The 21,535-nt window shown below is 40.9% G+C and overlaps 1 protein-coding gene across 1 annotated transcript in view; it reads right to left on the minus strand.

Moving 5' to 3' along the window:
- Positions 1-20,663, minus strand: part of mst1 (macrophage stimulating 1) — a 75,766-nt gene extending 55,103 nt beyond the window's left edge. The window contains exons 1-4 of the mRNA XM_048547729.2: positions 20,556-20,663; positions 11,717-11,849; positions 8,711-8,823; positions 922-1,036 (exon numbers count right to left, since the gene is read on the minus strand). Coding sequence (XP_048403686.1) covers positions 922-1,036; positions 8,711-8,823; positions 11,717-11,849; positions 20,556-20,607 — 413 coding nt within the window. The 5' untranslated portion in view covers positions 20,608-20,663. The remainder of the gene's footprint in view (positions 1-921; positions 1,037-8,710; positions 8,824-11,716; positions 11,850-20,555) is intronic.
- Between the last annotated feature and the right edge of the window lie 872 nt (positions 20,664-21,535).

Consider the following 21,535-nt stretch of genomic DNA (forward strand, 5'->3'; position numbering starts at 1 on the left):
GAAAATAATGAGCACTCCTTCAATTGTTTCAAACCTGGTCTACATTCAAGTGAGTAATGTTTAAAAAAATGCAGGCAGCCTTCAGCAATCTTGTTAAGGACCCCTGATAAGGTCTCATGTAGATAACGTTTAATTCAACCCCTGGATGTTCAGCAAAATGAATTAGTCCAAAAACAGGCACTTAAAGGAGCCTAATATCTGTTTTCCCGGGTTGACATGAAATGCGTTCTTGATGTCCTCTGCATACAATCATTGGGTGGAAATGCACTCTCAAGGTGAAGCAAGCAAATCTTTGCTATATCCCATTCCTACAGTACAAACTAAAAGCTGTGGAATTTGTGGAAAGCAGCCAACAGGAGGCCACAATGGCAAAGGCTGGCATCAGTCCCTCTTCAGTACTCAGACACAGGCCCAAGCAAAAACTGAAAAAACTGCAGAAGCAGTAAATCAGAAACAAAAACAGGAATTGTGGGAAAAATTCAGCATGTCTGGCAGCATCTATGGAGAGAAATCAGAGCTAACGTTTCCCTTCCTCAGAACAAGCAGGTGTCTGCTATGTACCTGTAATGCAGATATTCTGGGACAAGAAACATACATTTACTACATCCTGAGAATACACTTGAGCATGCTTTGGTACCCATACAGAAAGATTCAACCTCTTTATCCCTTTATTATGTGCCTCAGCATGAGGAAAACCTCTGAAACTCTGGTACCTTGCTGAAAAATGTTTTTTCTTCTGCACAAAACCCTGAAGTGAGTCAATTATCCATCATCTTCACTTGGACTGGATTTTCATGATAAGTGCTTTCCAAAATCTGAACTAATCCCACGGGTGCATGTCTGATAATTATTATATAAGTTAGTGACAGGGAATAGAAGTTATTGACAGGGAACAGGAGTTAAAGGTAAAGACATGGATACCTGTGTTCATGAGGCACATTAGAGCTCCAGCGCTGGCACATCTTCCCACTTTTGGTTATGGACTTATATCCTCTGTACGTAACTCCCCTGTTCACAATGCATTCTCGCACATAGTCTACAGAATGTGGAACAAACATTAGAATGTAGAAAGAGACAAAGGCTACATGCTAGTTAACCACAAACGATAATGCCAAAAGAAAACAGAAAGTGCTGGAGAAATCTAGCATGTACGCCAGCATCTGTTGAGACAGAAACAAAGTTAGTATGTCAAACCAAACGGGACTGTTCTTCAGAACTCAATAATACTGCTCCTTCAGATAGCTACCAGTCATTATTAGATTAGGGACAGCCACTATATTGGAATATCAGTCTCGTTTTCATTATATTAAAGGGAAAGGCATAAGGAAGCTGTTTTCCCCCATTGTGAATGTGGCCACTCTATATTTATGTCTGGCATCAATCACAATTGGAAACAGATATGGTAATGTTACATAATTAGTCATTCAGATGACTGTACTACCACTTCAGAAATTTGAGTTTGAACCCCAAAATGGTAATGATTGGAAACTGGATTTTTGCAAAACTCCAACTGGTTCATTAATGCTTATTAGGGAAAGAAATTTGCCATCCTTACCTAGTCTTGTCTACAGATGACTTCAGAATGAAAGACCCAAACCAAAAGACTCTTAACTGCCTTCTGAACTGGACAAGGAAGCCACTCACCTGCTGAAGTTGGTGTCACAACTCCACCAAGCCTCAAGGGCAATTAAGGATGGGCAACAAATTTTGGCCTTGCCAATGATATTCACATGCCAAGAAAGAAGAGCAGTTGGTGGTGGAAACAGTGCTTGACAATTGGTGACCTTGTACATGTGGAGGGTTTGAACTACAGGCCTGTTTGGGAGATGGTAGTGCGACCTTTCTAGTCGGAAACCTGGTAGTTTACTCCACTAACAAAAGGAGTAAGGTGAACCATCTCTCAGACTGGTGGGTGCAATCATACACAGTTTAATAAGGCTCATACTTGAGTCTGAACATGTCAGATTACATTGTGTCTACAGCACAGAAGTAAGTCACTCAGCCCAATTATCAGTATTTGCGCTCTGCACAGTCTTCTACATGAGACATCAGCACATCTTGTATTCTTTTTGTCTCACATGCTTATCTAGATTCCCCATCAAGTATATCCATACTTTTCACCTCAACTATTCCCTTGGCTTGCAATTCCATATTCTCATTACTCACTGCATAAAAATGTATCTTAAGAGCACTTGACCATATATATCAGTGACTATTTCACATACATGCCTCCTTGGTTTTTGTATTCCCTACAAGTGGAAGTATTTCCATATCTACCTATTCAAATGCTTTCAACATTTTGAAGCTCTCTACTATATCACCCAATACCCCTTTTCTTTTTGACAGAGTAAAATAATTATATTCTGTCCAGATAAAACTTAACATTTCTGCTATCTTCTCAAATCTTTTTTTTCATTTTCTCCAATCTAGCTAAATCCAGAAATGTACATTAATTATGGTGCAGCCAATGTTCATCACGAGGTTAACATGGTTCCCTGATTTCCAGATCTATCCCTCCAGATAGGAATACCAATGCTGTTTTGGTTTTCTTATGACCTTCCTAAATTGCATCATGACTTAAGTGATTTGTCTAGCTGTAGCTTTGAATTCATTTGCCCCTCTATCACACTGCTACCTTATTATCCAAGTATATGTGACCATATTATTCCCACGGCCTGACATTTAATAATATTAAAATTCATTTGTCAATTAAAAGCCATTTATGTTTAATGGTACGCATTGTTACTTTAAATGACTTGTGTATCTTTGGCTGCAGACAGCTCAGCTTTTCTACCCAACTTAGAAAGCCCATTTCACCCAGAATGTGTGACTTCCTTACTCTCCCTTCTAAAATGTATAAGCCCAAGCTTAGTTCATTTAAAATTACACACCCATCCTGCATCCTGCAAGCTCCTCTGTGCTTACAAGATCCAGCCAATTTGGTGATCTCAACAAATGTTAAAATTGTACATCTGATTCAACATCCCAAATTCTTTATTTCGCAGGTAAAGAACAGATTCTTGTGGAACATCATTTCCCACCATTTGTCAATCTACCTTTAGCACAGGCAGTTTTCTGTTTTGGTGCTCTTGTATTATCCATTCTGCTGTTTGTATATAGAACATAGAACATAGAACATTACAGCACAGTACAGGACCTTTGGCCCTCGATGTTGTGCCAACCTGTCATACCGATCTCAAGCCCATCTAACCTACACTATTCCGTGTACGTCCATATGCTTATCCAATGATGCCTTAAATGTACCCAAAGTTGGCGAATCTACTACCGTTGCAGGCAAAGCGTTCCATTCCCTTACTACTCTGAGTAAAGAAACTACCTCTGACATCTGTCCTATATCTTTCACCCCTCAATTTAAAGCTGTGTTCCCTCGTGCTCGCCGTCAGCATCCTTGGAAAAAGGCTCTCCCTATCCACCCTATCTAACCCTCTGATTATTTTATATGTTTCAATTAAGTCACCTCTCAACCTTCTTCTCTCTAATGAAAACTGCCTCAAGTCCCTCAGCCTTTCCTCGTAACACCTTCCCTCCATACCAGGCAACATCCTAGTAAATCTCCTCTACACCCTTTCCAAAGCTTCCACATCTTTCTTATAATGCGGTGACCAGAACTGTACGCAATACTCCAAGTGCGGCCGCACCAGAGTTTTGTACAGCTTCACCATAACCTCTTGGTTCCGGAACTCGATCCCTTTATTAATAAAAGCTAAAACACTGTATGCCTTCTTAACAGCCCTGTCAACCTGGGTGGCAACTTTCAAGGATCTCTGTACATGGACACTGAGATCTCTCTGCTCATCTACACTACTAAGAATCTTACCATTAGCCCTGTACTTTGCCTTCCAGTTACTCCTACCAAAGTGCATCACCTCACACTTGTCTGCATTAAACTCCATTTGCCACCTCTCAGCCCAGCTCTGCAGCTTATCTATGTCTCTCTGCAACCTACAGCATCCTTCATCACTGTCCACAACTCCACCGACCTTAGTGTCGTCTGCAAATTTACTAACCCATCCTTCTACGCCCTCATCCAGGTCATTTATAAAAATGATAAACAGCAGTGGACCCAACACCGACCCTTGCGGTACACCACTAGTAACTGCTCTCCAGGATGAACATTTCCCATCAACTACCACCCTCTGTCTTCTTTCAGCAAGCCAATTTCCGATCCAAACTGCTATATCTCCCACAATTCCATTCCTCCGCATTTTGTACAATAGCCTATTGTGGGGAACCTTATCGAATGCCTTGCTGAAATCCATATACACCACATCAACCAGTTTACTCTCATCTACCTGTTTGGTCACCTTCTCAAAGAACTCAATAAGGTTTGTGAGGCACGACCTTCCCTTCACAAAACCACGCTGACAATCCCTAATCAATTTATTCTTTTCTAGATGATCATAAATCCTATCCCTTATAACCTTTTCCAACACTTTACCAACAACTGAGGTAAGGCTCACTAGTCTATAATTACCAGGGTTGTCTCTACTCCCCTTCTTGAACAGGGGAACCACATTTGCTATCCTCCAGTCGTCTGGCACTATTCCTATAGACAATGAGGAGTTAAAGATCAATGCCAAAGGCTCGGCAATCTCCTCCCTGGCTTCCCAGAGGATCCAAGGATAAATCCCATCCGGCCCAGGGGACTTACCTCTCTTCACCCTCTGTAGGATTTCTAATACCTCTTCCGTGTGAACCTCAATCCCACCTAGTCTAGTAGCCTGTATCTCAGTATTCTCCTCAACAACATTGTCGTTTTCTAGAATGAATACTGTCGAAAAATATTCATTTAGCGCTTCCCCTATCTCATCTGACTCCACACACAACTTACCACTACTATCCTTGATTGGGCCTAATCTTACTTTTGTCATTCTTTTATTCCTTAAATACGTATAGGAAGCCTTAGGGTTTGCCCTGATCCTATTCGCCAACAACTTCTCATGTCTCCTCCTGGCTCTTCTGAGCTCTCTCTTTAGGTCTTTCCTGGTTACCTCGTAGCCCTCCAGTGCCCTAACTGAGCCTTCACATCTCATCCTAACACAAGCCTTCTTCCTCTTGAAGAGAGATTCCACCTCCTTCATAAACCATGGCTCCCGCACTCTACAGCTTCCTCCCTGCCTGACAGGTACATACTTATCTAGGAGACACAGGAGCTTTTCCTTGAATAAGCTCCACATTTCTAATGTGCCCATCCCCTGCAGTTTCCTTCCCCATGCTATGCTCCCTAAATCTTGTCTAATCTCATCGTAATTGCCTTTCCCCCAGCTATAACTCTTGCCCAGTGGTATACACCTATCCCTTTCCTCACTAAAATAAACATAACAGAATTGTGATCGCTATCACCAAAGTGCTCACCTACTTCCAAATCTAACACCTGGCCAGGCTCATTACCCAGTACCAAATCTAATGTGGCTTCGCCCCTTGTTGGCCTATCTACATACTGTGTCAGGAAGCCTTCCTGTACACACTGGACAAAAACTGACCCATCTATAGTATTCGAACTATAGTGTTCCCAGTCAATATTTGGAAAGTTGAAGTCCCCCATGACAACTACCCTGTCTCTCTCACTCCTATCGAGAATCATCTTTGCTATCCTTTCCTCTACATCTCTGGAACTATTCAGAGGCCTATAGAAAACTCACAACAGGGTGACCTCTCCTTTCCTGTTTCTAACCTCAGCCCATACTACCTCAGTTGACGAGTCCCCAAACATCCTTTCTGCAACTGTAATACTGTCCTTGACCAACAATGCCATACCTCCGCCCCTTTTACCATCTTCTCTGTTCTTACTGAAACATCTAAATCCCCGAACCTGCAACAACCATTCCTGTCCCTGCTCTATCCATGTCTCCGAAATGGCCACAACATCGAAGTCCCAGGTACTAACCCATGCTGCAAGTTCACCTACCTTTTTCCGGACGCTCCTGGCATTGAAGTAGATACACTTCAAACCAACCTCTTGCTTGCCGGTGCCATCTTGCTTCCCTGAAACTTTATTTCGGACCAATTCTTTCTCCAGCTAGATACTCAATGGTTTTGTCCTCATGTTACTACACTCAATACCTAAGTACTTTTCTAATTTATCAGACAGATTTTCCAACACACTTCATTCAGATATAACAGTATAAGAGCTACAAACAAAAGTAGGTCATTCAGCCCATCAAGTCTGCTCTGCCATTCAATATAACTGTAGCTGCTCTGATAATCCTTAACTTTGGGGCGACATGATGGCTCAGTGGTTAGCACTGCAGCCACACAGTGCCAGGGACCCAGGTTCAATTCCAGCCTCAGGTGACTGTCTGTGTGGAGTTTGCACATTCTCCCTGTGTCTGCGTGGGTTTCCTCCAGGTGCTCCACTTTACTCCCACAGTCCAAAGATGTGCAGGCAAAGTGGATTGGCTATGCTAAATTGCCCATAGTGTTCAGGGGTGTGTGGGTTATAGGGGGAATGGGACTTGTTGGGCTAAAGGGCCTGTTTCCACACTGTAGGGAATCTAATCTAATCCATTTTCTTGCTTTTGCCCAATAACCCTGGATTCCATTACTGATTAAAAATCTGCCCATCTCAGCCTTGAATGTGCTTAATGACCCAGTTTCACAGCAATCCGTGGCAAAGAATTCCAAACAATGGCTCCTCCCACAGAAGAAATTCCTCATCTCTGTTTTCAACGTGCAACCCTTATTTTGAGATTATGTCCTCTGGCCCTGGACTCTCCCACAAGCAGTAACAACCTCTCAGCACCTAACCTGATATTTCCCATAAAAATGTTGTATATTTCAATAAAGTCACCTCTCATTCTAACATATTCCAACAAGAACAGGACCAAACTACTCAACCTGTCCTCATATGACAAATCCTCCATACCTGATATCAGGCTAGTGAACCTTCTCTGGATTGCCTCCAATGTCAGTAGCTTTCCTTAGACAAGGATCTGAAATCTGTTCACAGTCTTCTAGCTACGGCTTGACTAGTGCCCTGTATAGTTTTAGCAAAACCTCCCAGCTACTGTACTTCATCCTCTTATAAATAAAGGCCAACATTCCACTTAGCTACCCTATGACTCATTGAACTTGGGTGCTAGCTTTTTGTGCTTCCTGGATGAGCCTCCCAAATCCCTCTGTCCCTAAGTTTTCAGCAGTCTTTGACCATTTAAGCAATATGTAGCCCCTCCATTCTTTCTGCCTAAGTGAATAACCTCACATTTCCCCACATTTATTTCATGTGCCAAGTTGTTGACCATTTGTTTAACCTGTCCATAACCTTCTGCAGACTTTTTATGTCATTCTCACCACTTATTATTTTTATATTACTTGCAAATTTGGCTACAGTACATTTACTTTCCTCATTCAAGTTATTAATATACATTGTAAATAATTGTGGCTCAGCACTGATCCCTGTAGCATTCCCTTAGTTTCAGATTGCCATCCTGAGAATATTCTCCCACTCCCCACCCTTATCCCAACTCTGTCTTCTATTAGTTAGGCAATCATCCATCTATGCTAATACACTACCACAAACACCATGAGCTCTTATCTTCTGAAGTAGCCTTGTTTGTGGTACTTTATCAAACACCTTCAAAAAATCCAAATATACCACATCTACTGATTTTCCCTTAACTAACCTGCTTGTTATGTCCTCAAAGAACTCCAGTAAATTTGTCAGGCATGACTTCCCCTTCATGAAACCATGCCGACTCTGATTCATCATATTATATATTTTCAAAATATTCTGCTATTTTATCCTTTATAATAGACTCTTAACATTTTTCCAGTAAACATATGTTAAGCTGACTGGCCTACAGTATCATAGAGATCTACAGCACAGTAAAAGGCCCTTCAGCCCATAAAGTCTATGCTGGTCAAAAACAAGCACCTAATTCTCTAATCCAATTTTCCAGCACCTGATCCTGACCTTGTATACAATGGCATCACATGTGCATAACTAAATACTTCTTGAATATTATGAGGGTTTCTGCCTCGACTACCATTACAGGCTGTGAGGAGCAGATTCCTATCACCCTCTGGCTGAAAAAAAAGTTTTCCTCTTATCTCCTCTAAACTTCCTCCCGCTTATTTTAAATCTAAATGCCCCTGTCATTGATCCCTCCACCAAAGGGGAAAGTTTCTTCCAGTCTAAGCGATCTATGCACCTCAATTTTATACATCTCAGTCATGTCCACTCACAGTTTCCTCTGCTCTACAGAAAACAACCCTAATCTGTCCAATCTCTCTACATAACTAAGCTTCTCCAGCCTTGATGACATCTTGGCAAATCAGATAAATGACAGTTAACTATATTTTTTCCTCTTTTCCTTTTTAAAGAGAGGTGTTACATTGTCAGTTTTCCAATTCTCTGAGACATTTCCAGAATCTAAGATGCCTGAGTTTAGAAATATGTCTCTTATATGATACTTTATTGCAAGTCCTTTGAAAATCTAAAAATATGTTACATCTACTATAACAAAGTGTGAAGCTGGATAAACACAGCAGGCCCAGCAGCATCTTAGGAGCACAAAAGCTGACATTTCAGGCCTAGACCCATCATCATCTACAATGTTGCCTTTTTCTATTATTTTTGTTACTGTTAGTATTGCAAATACAGAGAGAGAGATAGAATAAAGACTGTGACCAGGCACAGCTTGGCACATGCTCCCTTTCAGGTCAAAGGATAATGTTCTGAGAGGCATACCTTTCTTCTCATACAGATCGATGTGATTGTGCCTCTGCCTTTCTGTGCCTACTTCCTGACTGGTCCAATCTAGCATCTGGCATTCCTTGCTTTGGAGATTATAGTTGAAAGCTCTAAATGGGGGGATAAAGACAATAATTCTAAGTGTGTTTACAACATGAAAACAGACTACTGCGTACAGTTCAGTGTTTACTGCAATTAATAAGTTTATCTTCTACTTTCAAAGACAGCTTGTAATGATGTGAAAATAAACAGAGAAATGACATGAGGATTGAGTTTCAGACTTCAGCTCCTACAACACTTTTCATCACAACACACTGAGTAGTGGACCGGAAATTAAGCCCCTCTATTCCCAAACTTGTCTCAGTGGTTAGCAGATGTTGTCTTACAGCATCAGGGATTCCACTCTCGGGCAACAGTCTGTATGTAATTTGCACATTCTCCCCATATCTGCGTGGGTTTTTGCTGGGTGCTCTGATTTCCTCCCATAGTCCAAAGATGTGTGGGTTAAGTAGATTGGCCATGTTAAATTTCCATAGTGTTTAAGGATGTCTAGAGTAGGTGTGTTAGTCATGGGAAATGCAGGGTCACAAGGAAAGGGTAGGGGGATTGGTCTGGTTGGGATGCTCTTTGGAGTATTGATGTGGACTTGTTGGGGCGAAGGGCCTGTTTCTGCATGGTAGGGATTCTATGATTCTATTCTATAGATTGTCAGTAATGTGAAAAGATTTGTTCAAACTGGAAAGTGTGTAGATGAGGGAAATGTTTTTGATGTCATCCACCTGGACTTCAGCAAGGTTTTTGATAAAAGTCCCTCCTGGGAGATTGATAGCAAAGTTAAGAGCCCATATGTTATCCAAGAAAATTTGATGATTAGATCCATAATTGGCTAGGTGGCAGGGGACAGAGGCTTATGGCTGAGGGGTGTTTCTGTCACTGGAAGATTGTCTCCAATAGGGTTCCACAGGGGTCAGTATTGGTGCCTTAGCTGTTTGGGGTATATATGAATGATTTAAGACTTCAGTGTCAGACAATTGAAGAGTAGGTTTGCAGATGATACAATAATTGGCAGGGCGGTAAATACAGTGGAGGATAATCTTAGATTAGGGGAAGATATAGATGGGTTGGTCAGATGTTCTGTTCAGTGGCAAACGGAATTCAATCTGGATAAATATGAGATGATGCACTTGGGCAAGACAAACAAGGCAAGGGAATACATGATAAACAGTAAAACCCTGGGTAGCACTGAGGATCAGAGAAAGCTTGTCGTGCATGTCCAAAGGCCCATTAAGGTTTCAGGACAATAGGTAAAGTGGTTAGGAAGGCACATTAGTATACTTTGTTAGCCAAGGCAGAGCATTTTAGAGCACGGGGGTATGCTGCAACTGTATAAACATGTGGTTAGATCACAGCGCAAGTATCACATACATATAGGGGGGATATGATAGCAATAGAGAGGATGCGGAGGAGATTTACCATGATGTTGCCTGGGCCGAACAGTGTTAGTTATGCAGAGAGATTGGATAAACTGGTTGGTTCCTTGAAGCAGAGAAGACATGAGGACATGATTGAGATGTATAAAATAATGAGGGGCATTGGCAGAGTAGACAGGAAGGAAAGTTTTCCCTTGTGGAGAGTTCATTGACCAAGAGGCATAGATTTACGGTAAATGGCAGGAAGCTTAGAGGAGTTGTAAGGCAACACATTTTCAAACAGAGGGCAATGGGAATCTGCAACTCACTGCCTTGTAAGAGTGGTAGAGGCAGAAACTCTCAAGATGCCAAAAATCTGAAAGCGTGCATAGAAAGAAAGCATTTCCCATGCTGAGTGTTCAGACAAGGAAATATGGCCTTGAAGATAAAGCTAGAGCCATTTAGTGGCAATATCAGAAAACACGTCTTCATGCAAAGGTCACAGAACACTTTCGCAAAGTGCTGAAGCTGGGAGCCAGTTGAAAAGTGAAAAACTGAGTTTGCTGGTGTTTTCTAAGGCTTAAAGGTTATGAAACCAAACTGGGTAAATGGAAATACGGATGAGCTGTCACCTTGCTGAACCCTTTTTTTCCAAAAAGATACCATGAAGGTGTTGAATTGCCTCTATCAGTGCTGTAAAAATTCTCTGATTGTATGATAATGAAATGGCAAATCAGCTGGAGAGGTTAAGTAGCCTTCCCTGTCCTGTGTTCCAAACCTTGGTTACAACCAGCAATACAAAATATTTATAAACATAATCTCAAAGTTTTTAGAGCCAGCATCTGCAGCATCTGTCGAAAATTGGTGGGAACTTAATGAATGCAGTCAACAGGGAAGAGGCATATGACACAAGGTTTTAAGTGTAACCCAAGGCAAGGAAACACAGTACCCATAATTGCGAGGGACTAGCGAGTTTGATGAACGCAACCTGGAAAGGTCACAAAATGGGGCAGTAAGTGTTCTTAGGCCACTTCCACTTTTACTGTTCTGTTCCTGCTGCACTCCCCTGAGCCTCTCTGTGGGTCATCTTTTCTTATTTTGTCACAGAAACTGTACTAGCATCAATGGGTTTCCCAGTGGGAATGCTCTGAGCTGAAGCATCAGGATGACGAAAGTGGATCATTGCTCTCCCATGACACCCAAATACTTCCCGCTGTGGTAGGTGAGGTTATCTCTCAATAGCAGATGGATCATTGTCAAGATTGGTGGATCTCAAACAAAGCCTCTGATAGTGTCACTACAACAAACAAATTGCATTCGTATAGCACTTTTATCATTATAGAACATCCCAAATTGCTTCATAGAATTATACAGCGCAGGATGGGGCCAGCTTTCCCATCATATCTGGCTGCTTTCTATACCCCATATCATTACAATTCTCTCTATTACAAATAAATGTCCTTCAGAGTGCAAACAAAGAAAGAAATTGGCACCAAGGTACACAATCTCCAGAAATACCAGCCATTGCTGGGTTGCACGGGCAAGGTGGAGAGCAAATAACTTAGAAGGGCCTCTATTCACAAGAGCTATCTACCTGCATTTGAGAGTCCTAGTACAGTGAATGGCACAACCCTCTTCCGAGAAAGGCACCTCTTGTGGCCAATAAGATGAATGAAGCAGCTGCACACCTTTGGAGCGGTGGTAGTCATTGAGAGGACTTCGCTGACCTAAAAAAGAAAAAGGTGATGGATTTAACTTAAATGGGACAAGTGGAGGTTCCATAACTCAACTTGTCCATTGAGGTTTGGATAGTCATCAAAAGACCAATGCTTCATTCTGAAATCAGACTTTGCTTCAGATCAAGGACAACGCAGATACAGAATTTGTAGTAAACATTGTGTGCTGGATGTATTAATTTGCAAATTAGATAATTACTCATACAGGAACCACTTATAAAAGAAAACAGCATTGCCACATTACAGATGATCTAGGACCAGATAATGTAACCCATGACAAGGTGTTTTACCTTGTTACAAACAGTAGAAGCTAGGGGCAGTGCATATACTTGAAACAGTTAATCCAAAAGGTGACCCTTTCCTCCTGTAGTATAAAATTGCTATGATCAAGTTTTGGCAACCATTCTGTCTTTTCAGCAATATTCAAGTTCTGCACTAATAAGCAACAGAGAGATCCTTGGATGGTTTTATGTTTCAGCCACTGCTAAATTTAGGGGACTGACTGAATAAATATTGACTTATTCTGTTTACAATGTGGTAAAACAACCTGTGAGCTGTTAGTCAACTGATCTCCAAATTGTGGGGATATTTACAGCTGGAATCTAGTGTTCCTGCATGATCACATTCCAGAAAGTCACAACAAACATGATCTGTCATCAAGCCCATTTATCAACAACAACATCTACCCTACATATTTCAGCAGCAAACACAAATCCAGCAAATCAGGAAATGCTGTCACCATACACTTCAGTGGAGTTCGACTGCCTGAGTTCACCACGGTCAGATCAATGACATGCATCAAGGTCAGGCCTTTAAAATACTTCAAATCATTACAACATGTATTATTCAATTATACATTTGAATAAATACTCAAATTGGTATGGTTAAAAACTAGCTGCTTATGTTTCCTTACCCTCTATATTATCTTGTCACAAAATAACAAATATGATACAAAAGAAGATTACGGTACTTATGCACCTCCAGTGCTCATTATAACTACAACACAAATCACTCATACATAAGCATGCTATACGTAATTACAACAAAATAAGGCTCATGGCTCAGGAGAGAGGGACACTAGCTCCATGCCAGTTACTCTGTGTTCAAGCCCTATTCTCCAACTCGTTGACCATGGAAGAAGTGTTCATGATGTGGTTGTTAAGCAACCTACTGGCACTACCAGCACTTAGTAGACATATTGGTATTATTTCAAAAATATCGCATGCCTGTTTACAATCCTCATCTAGAAAACCTCGCGGTCACACCTATTTCCATACTTAATGCCACCTTTTTCTAATTGGAAATTACTATGATCACATTTAAAGTAAACCTGTAAAACTAAAGCAAACTTTGTAAGATGGTCATGATGTTTGCGTACAATCTAAACCATTGGAAAACTTGCAGCCCCCACAATTTACACTTTGCCTCCCAAATTAACTTTTTTTTGTTGATTTGTTCTTGGGATGTGAATGGCATTATTAGGTCAGCATTTAACATTCATCCTTAATTGCTATAGCGAAAGTAGTAGCGAGCTGCCTTCTTGAATCACTGCACTACTGTGGTGTAGAGACATCCAGTGTCATTGAGGAGGGAATTCCTGGATTTTTATTTCCAGCGACAGTGAAGTGTTAATGTTCCAAGGGATGTAGTTCCAAGATGGTGTGTGGCCTGGCAGAGAATTTTGATGAGGTGGTGTTCCCATGCATCTGGTGCCCTTTCTATTTTCTAGGTGATTGAGGTCAAGGGTTTGAAAGGAGCCTTGGTGAAATGCCGCAGTTCATCTTGTAGATGGTATAAAACTGCTGCCACTGTATGTTGGTGGTGAAGTGTGTGTATTCCTAAGGAGGTCAATGGTGTCAATAAAGCAAGTTTTAGATTGTGTTGAGCTTCCAACCTCTGATGAAGTTGAAAAAATAATTAATGGAATTGCTGATCTGATTCAGCTTAGTATCTTGCCCCGAAAAACTCTTGTAGTGATGCTCTATGCCTGACATAATAGCTTACCCACAACCACAACCACAACCATTATTCTTTGTGTCAGGTATGATTCCAAATCAGAAGAGAGGTTTTCGTTGATTCTCACTGGCTTCAAATTTTTGTTGAGGATCCTTCATGTTAACTCATTAAAATGTGTCCTTGATTTCAAGGCCAGTCAGTATGACTGCTCCTCTGGAATTCAGCTCCTTCATCCATGCTTGGCCCAAGACAGTGAGTGCTCCTTGCTTGCACTATAAATGACACCTTCCATTATGTTGGTGATCATTGAGATTAGATATGGGGTGGTAATTAGCTAGATTGGATTTCTGTGAGCAAGATATTCCTTAGTAATTTTTTACATTTTCAGGCAAATGCCTGTGTTCTAGCTGTACTGGAACAGTTTGGCTACAGCTATGGTCAACTCTGGAGTCCAAATAATTTTTCATAATGCCATGATAGGTTGTCAGAGTCCACCAATTTTGTAGTATCCAGTATCAGTTTCCTTGTATCATGTTGAGTGAATTAAATTGACTGAGCACTGCCTCCAATGGAGTTAGAAGAATCATAAAGTGATCTGCTATTCAGATCATAAATAAAGCAAAGTACTGCAAATTCTGGAAATTTGAGCTAAAAGCATAAATTGCTGGCAGATTAAGGACAGTTAACACTTCATGTTCAATATGGTGCTCTTTCAGAACTGAAAGGGGCTGGAAAATGGTGGTCAGTCAGTCAGAAGAGCACTGACCTTCCAGTTACTTGCCATTTCAATAAATCATCTTGATCTCATGCCAACATTGTCATCCTAGGTCTGCTGCACCATTCCAACAAAGCTCAACACAAGCTGCAGGAACACACATCATTTTCTATTTGGGCACTTTGCAGCCTCTAGGATTCAACATCGATTTTAACAACTTCACAGCACCGGTTGCTCAGTGGTTAGCACTGCTGCCACACAGCACCAGGGACCCAGGTTCAATTCCAGCATTAGCGACTGTCTGTGTAAAGTTTGCACATTCTCCCTGTGTCTGTGTGGGTTTCCTTCAGGTGCTCTAGTTTCCTCCAACAGTCCAAAGATGTGCAGGTTAGGTGAATTGGCTATGCTAAGTTGCCCATAGTGTCTAGGGCGAGAAATTCAGGGATGGGGTAGAGGGTAGGTCGGGTGGGAAGCTATTTGGAAGGTCAGTGTGGACTCAATGAGCCAAATGGCCTGTTTTCACGCTGTAAGGAATCTATGTCCTCTGTCCTCCATTTTGATTACAAATTTCCATCCCAAACATGACCGTGTTTTGTTCGTTCCTTGTTGTTTTGTTTTCAGTGGAGTGGATCTATTTTCTCCGATTTCTACTTTTACTTACACTCATTATGCATCTCTATTTCCCCTGTACCAACGTTAGCATTCCTTTTGTCCTTTGCTCTGGGCAGCCTCACAATCTGTTCCACTCGCTTCATCTCCCCCTCTGTTTGCAGGAAAAAGAATACAATTTTCCAGCCATTGGTTCTGAAGAAGAGTCATATCTGGCTGAAAACGTTAACTCTGTTTCTCTCTCCACAGATGCTGCAAGACCTGCTGAGTTTCTCCAGCATTTTCTGAACCTATTCTGTACATCTACCTAAAGATGGTTGTTTCAATCTTTGCACTCATGTGCTAGAATCGTTGAGAATGGAGATATGTGTGGAGCCTCCTCTTCCTAACGGTTGTTTAACTGGTCAGCAAACATTCACAAATTCAGTACTGCAAAGCTTTGATCTGATCTATCACTTGTGGGATCACTTGGCTATGTTGCATGCTGTGTTGACTGTTTAGCAGGCAAGTAGCCCTGTGTTACAGCATCAGCAGATTAGCTCCTTGTTTTCAGGTACTTCTTGTAATGCTCCTGCATGCTCACCTAACAGTACTGAGCAAGGCCTGGTCACTTGGCTTGATAACAATGACAGATTGAAGGAAATCAGAGGCCATGAGGTTACAGATTGCATTGGAATTGTTCTGAATCTATCTCATTTAGCACAGCAGAAGTGCTACAGAACAGGATTGTCAATATCCTCACTGTGAAGATAGAACAGAGTCTTCTACTTCAAATTCTTAAGACAAATACTTGTTCAGTTTTTAGAAGATGACAAGCACAGGGAAGATTCAGTGAAGAATCAGAAACAGTTAGATAGCTCTATATTGTTAGAACTTAAGTTGTTGGTCTAGAAATTATTAGGCAGATAAATATTAGAGTCAGGAGTCAGAATAAGTCCTGAGGAGCCGAGAAAGTGGGAAGGTCACTGTCTCTACGTTGAGTAAGACCCAGGATCTCTAACTTGGTCTATTTTAAAATAAAAATTATTGATCCCTAGCCAGATCATAATATAAATTTGGTTGTCTTTTCTGGAATTTATCATAATTTAGGAGTTCTTTTCAGACTGAAATCCAGACACAGATTTGACTGCTTGCTGAGGTTGAGCAAAGGGCATAGTCTTGGAAATGAGGGGTGCCAATTTAAGACTGAGATTAGGAAGAATTTCCTGTCTCAGAGGTTCTCCCTATCTACCTTATCAGTGCCCTTCAGAACTTTTTATATGTTAATCAGATCCTCTGTCATCCTTTGCTCTCCTAAGGAAACAACCCCTATCTAGTCTCTCTTCATAGCTGAATCATTTCAGCCCAGGCAACACCCTGGTGAATCTCTTCTGCACCCTCTCCAGTGCAATCACATCTTTCCAATAGTGCGGTGATCAGAACTGTACACAATATCCAGCTGTGACTTAATTAATCTCCATTACTGCTGGACATGCACACGGACAGCAGTGAAATGAGGGGAATGTAGGTTAGGTTATTCTATTTTTGGATTAGGATTATTCCTAATCCACATCGTGGGCCAGAGGGCCTGTACTATGCTGTACTTTTCTATGTTCTATGTTCTATGTTCTATATACATTTACTATGTATACTGAAAGCCGAACTTGCCCTGTCTGTTGTCACGGTGTTTCCGGAGACAGAAGATTTATCCCTGAATGATTTTAAAATGAGCCAAGACTAGGCTAATACATTAGCACAGGACTTAGAATTAAGGCTGAGAAAGTAGACACAGTTGAGGTAACAGCACAGCATCTTGGATTGTGGAATCTAACTGAGATAGAACATGATTCGAGTTGCAGATGAAGCAGCTTGAAACATAAAAGGGAAAAGAAATGAGTAAACATGAACTTGAAATAGAAAGGCAATTGTCTGAATATGAACTCCATACAGAGAAGTTGGCAATGAAGGAAAGAAATAAGGAAACAGAATTTCAGACAAGAAGAGATAAGAAAGCATGAACTCGATAATGAAAAGTGTTGATTATACGGTTTTTGGGAAACTAGTCTAGTCAATAGAAACAACAGTGTAGAAAATTGAACTGATGTTAGAAAACCAGCATATTTCTTTGTGACAATGTAGGTGTTACAAAGGTAACTGAGTTTCCTACAGGAAGTGCATACAAGACCTAATCACTGTTGCTCATCTGTCATCTTGCTGCTGTGGGTAAGACAGACATAGTATAACTCTCATGTTCTGCCATATCCATTCTCCTTTCAATGAGTCACATTTCAAATTAAATATCAACGCCTAATTAAATATAGCTTGATGCAATAAAATGTGCATCGACTTCCAAAGATATAAGGCTTGGACCCTTGGTTTTGCTCAGTTATAGGTAAATCGGTTCTGAAATAAGTATTCTCAGATGTCCTTGATTAAGTGAAAAGCAAGATGTAGATAAACCAAAAGTTTCATATTAGGAGCTGACTGACTGGAAGAGATACCTATTTCATTGGAACATTTTCAAGTCGACACCAAATATATTTTATTTAATTAATTTGACAATAAAAATGTCCAGAAGTTAAACTGCCCATGATCAACTGTGAAGTGAATTGATGTCATGAACACACAACAGTGTTAATCAGAAACAAAAACAGAACTCAGGTCCCTGGCACTGAGAGGCAGCAGTGCCAACCACTGAGCCCCTGTACCAGGCCATTTTCTTTTATACTTCCAGTTCTTCTCTTTTGGATCAAAGTTGGGGATCTGAGCTGCTGAAGGCTACAGGGTTATTCTGCCACTGGTGGGTATGGACAAATTGCAGATTGTACACCCCAGTGGCTCCATTCATCGGAACAGAAGAACTCCTTACGCCTGCTCCACCATTCAATAAGATCATGGCTGATCTGTAGGCTAAATCCATGTGCCTACCATGGGCCCATATCTCTTAATACCTTTGTTTAATAAAAATTTATTTATCGCAGATTTAACTATTGAATTAGCATTAGCTGCTATTTGAGGAAGAGGTTTCCAAACCTTCACTAAATTTTGTGTGTAGAAGTGCTTTCTAACATCTTTCCTGAACAGCCTGACCATAATTCTTTGGCTATATGCCCTGGTTCTAGAATCTTCAACCAGTGGAAATAGTTTATTTTTATCTATCCTGTCCTTTCAATGTAACATTACATCACTTCACCATTTCCTGTTAACTATTGCTCAACCATTTGCTCCAATGACCTGACAGAACAATTCCTCCTGCACACCCAACCCTCCCACAATCTCTTCCATTTACATCAGCTTTGTGTTCTGATCTAGTTTCTACCCTTCAACAATTGTCCTGAATTTAATTTACTGGGTCTGACTTAAGTGCTTTTACTCTTATCTACCCTGTCATAGCCAGAATCAGAGGCTTTCTAGAGTGACTTTTCTTCTGCTTTCCACATTACTGCCTCTGAGGAACCCGAGGATCTATCTTTGGGGACCCTCCCATTTTCTAAATCTGGAATCTACATGCTATCTGCTACATCATCAAAAACACATCATGTTTCATGTACACAGTTTTACTTCACCAGCAATACTCTCAACTCCTCCACTGTCTCTGAATTGGATTTTGTCTTGTCTGCCATCCAATATTGGATGAGGTCAAATTTTCTCCAATTAAATATTGGGAAGACAGAAGCAGACCCCAACAGAAACTCCATTTGATTGTTATCAGTTCTGTTCCTCTCCCTGATTAATTTGAACTGAGTTGTGTATCTAATATGTCCCCCTTGATTCTGGGCTGAGTTCCTGCCTCCATACCTTGTCCATCAGAAAGATCAATCAAATCCCCCTTCTTCACATTTCTGACATCCACCCCACCCTCAGAACTCAATCAAGGACTTTTTACCTCTAGACTCAATTGCTCAAATGTTCTCCTGGCTGATCACCCACCTTCCACTCTTCATAAGACTGAGCTCATCAAACTCTTCATTTCAAGCATCCTACTTGGCACATCCTACTTGTCCAACCAACACCCGCTGAACTTGCTGACTCTACACTGGCTTGCAATCCAGCAGCATCTGGAATTTAAGCTTTCCACCTCGTTTTCAAATCTTTCCAAGTGTCTAATCACAATTCAAGAATTTGACAATTGCTCTAGTTCTAGCCTTTTATGCATACCTGGTTTTAATTGCCTCATTGATGTGTTCATTTAGCTGCCTGAAACTCTGAATTGATCGCCAGTCTTTAGCTCTCATTTTTACTTAAAACCTACCTCATTGGCCAAGCTTTAAACTAGATGTCTTAATGTCTCCTGTGTTACGCAATGACAGATTATGTCTGATTATTCTCCTGTGAAATACTTTGGAACATTTTGTTACGTTAAAGAGCTTTATAAATACAACTTCTTTGTGTTAACGGACACTTGTTCTGGCACTGTGATTCAAAAGCTAAATATATTCCAGGCAGCTTTCAAGTATTATTGACTTCCTTTTGACCTAATGAACACTGTCTGTTATTTCATACAGATACACTTTGGCTGGTAACCGGAAATTGCATAATGAATAACAATTAAATGATCAATGATCCAAAGACAAAAGTAACACACCATAAACTTTAAATTTAAAAGAACAGGCCCAGTTAAACACAGCTATCCTGTACTGTCAGTATACTATACAGTGTAGGGGCTAGATTTTCATCCAGTCTCTCAACATCTGAGATCAGGTGGGACAGCAACCAAAAAGGTGCAAAAATCCCTCTTTCCTTTCCCCCATTCCTCCATATGTGAAGGGTACTGGAGGAGCAGAATTCTTATTCCCATCAATTCTCACTTGACTGACCACTATCCATTCCCCAGGTCACCCCAGTGAAAATTGACAGCTGGCCATAGTGGCCTATAGACCTAATGTTGTAAAGCAGAGGAAGAGGAACCAGTAGGAACATCCTGTCCTTCCAAAATGGCTCCTGTACACGCTCCTTCCTAGGTGTCAGACTCTAGCTAAGGCTGCAGCTCTTTACATTCTGTGGATCTCTTTTGTCCCTTGCATGTTACTTGCTCCTTTTGCACTGATACAGTACCATAGAAACTTCTCCTATTCAATAAACAGGCAGGAACGTCATGATGTACCATCGCTGCATGAATAATATCCCCTGACTGGGATAAACAAACAGGGCTCAGGGCGGTCAGTGATGTGGACTGAAGCTGTTGCCCTAATAGAATACTACCCTGTAAGAATACTTTCAGTAAGAGTTAACTCAATTCTACACTACAACGCACTTAACACAAAAGAGCGGGTAACATAATTTACTGTAAATTTTGCAATGGCATATCAGCTTGAGGTCTTAACATAAAAAGACAATCTATCTCAAGACATAATGTAAGAGGCATCATTATCTGACTACTGTTTGCCATAAAGGTAATCTATTCACCTGCTGAACTCCTTAGCTTTCATTTCACTTACCGACCACAAGCTCACTGCTTAAAATGAAGATGAGGACACAAAGAAACTTCATGTTGTACAACTGTAAGGGGTCATCAATGTTATTCTGCTGTTTGCTCTGAACTCTGAGAAGTCTTTTCACAATCTCATTGCATAATGTGTCCATTGTTTGTCTCCAGTTTATTAATTAACTTCTTTTGCAGTAAATTTTAATCCTTTAACTCCATTGCCATTTATTTGCATTTACCCCACTCTGTTAAAAATTAAACAATTTCCCTCTCCACTCGATGAAGACACACACTAAGTCCCAAAACACCTCTAGTTGCCAATCTGAGGAACAGAGGAAACATCATGTCAGAAGCTCATCCTGACTTTCCTCAGGTTTTCATATCTCTTCTATTCTCTTCTGATTAATTGAAAAACAAAGTTCTGAAAAGGTGACAGGCCCTGAAAACATTCCAGTACTAGTAATGAAGACACATGTTCCAGAGCTAGCCACACCACTGGTCAAGCTGTTCCAGTACAGCTACAACACTGTCATCTATTTGATGATATGGAAAATTGCCCAGGTATGGGCCAAATGCTGGGAAATGGAACTAGATTTATTTAGGATATCTGGTCAATATAAACAAGTTGGACTGAAGGGTCTTTTACCATGCTGTACAGCTCTATGACTCTATGTCCTGTACACAAAAAGCAGGAAAAATCCAACACAGCCAATTACCACTTCTATCAGTTTATGCCTGATCTTCAGAAAAGGAATGCAAGATGTTATCAACAGTGCTATGAAGCAACACTTGCTTAGCAATAACCTGTTCACTAATGCCCGATTTCAGTAGCATAATGGCCAGTCAGCTCCTGACCTCATTGCAGCCTTGGTCCAAACATAGGCAATTAAAGAGAAAAACTATCCACCAATTAGTCATATCCATGATACCTGGTCGTGGCTGTTGAAAAGCAGTCTTTTCAGGGCATCTTTTGCAGTAATTCCTGAGGGTAGT

The sequence above is a fragment of the Stegostoma tigrinum genome, chromosome 11, assembly GCF_030684315.1.
Source record: "Stegostoma tigrinum isolate sSteTig4 chromosome 11, sSteTig4.hap1, whole genome shotgun sequence".
NCBI classification, from domain to species: Eukaryota; Metazoa; Chordata; class Chondrichthyes; order Orectolobiformes; family Stegostomatidae; genus Stegostoma; species Stegostoma tigrinum.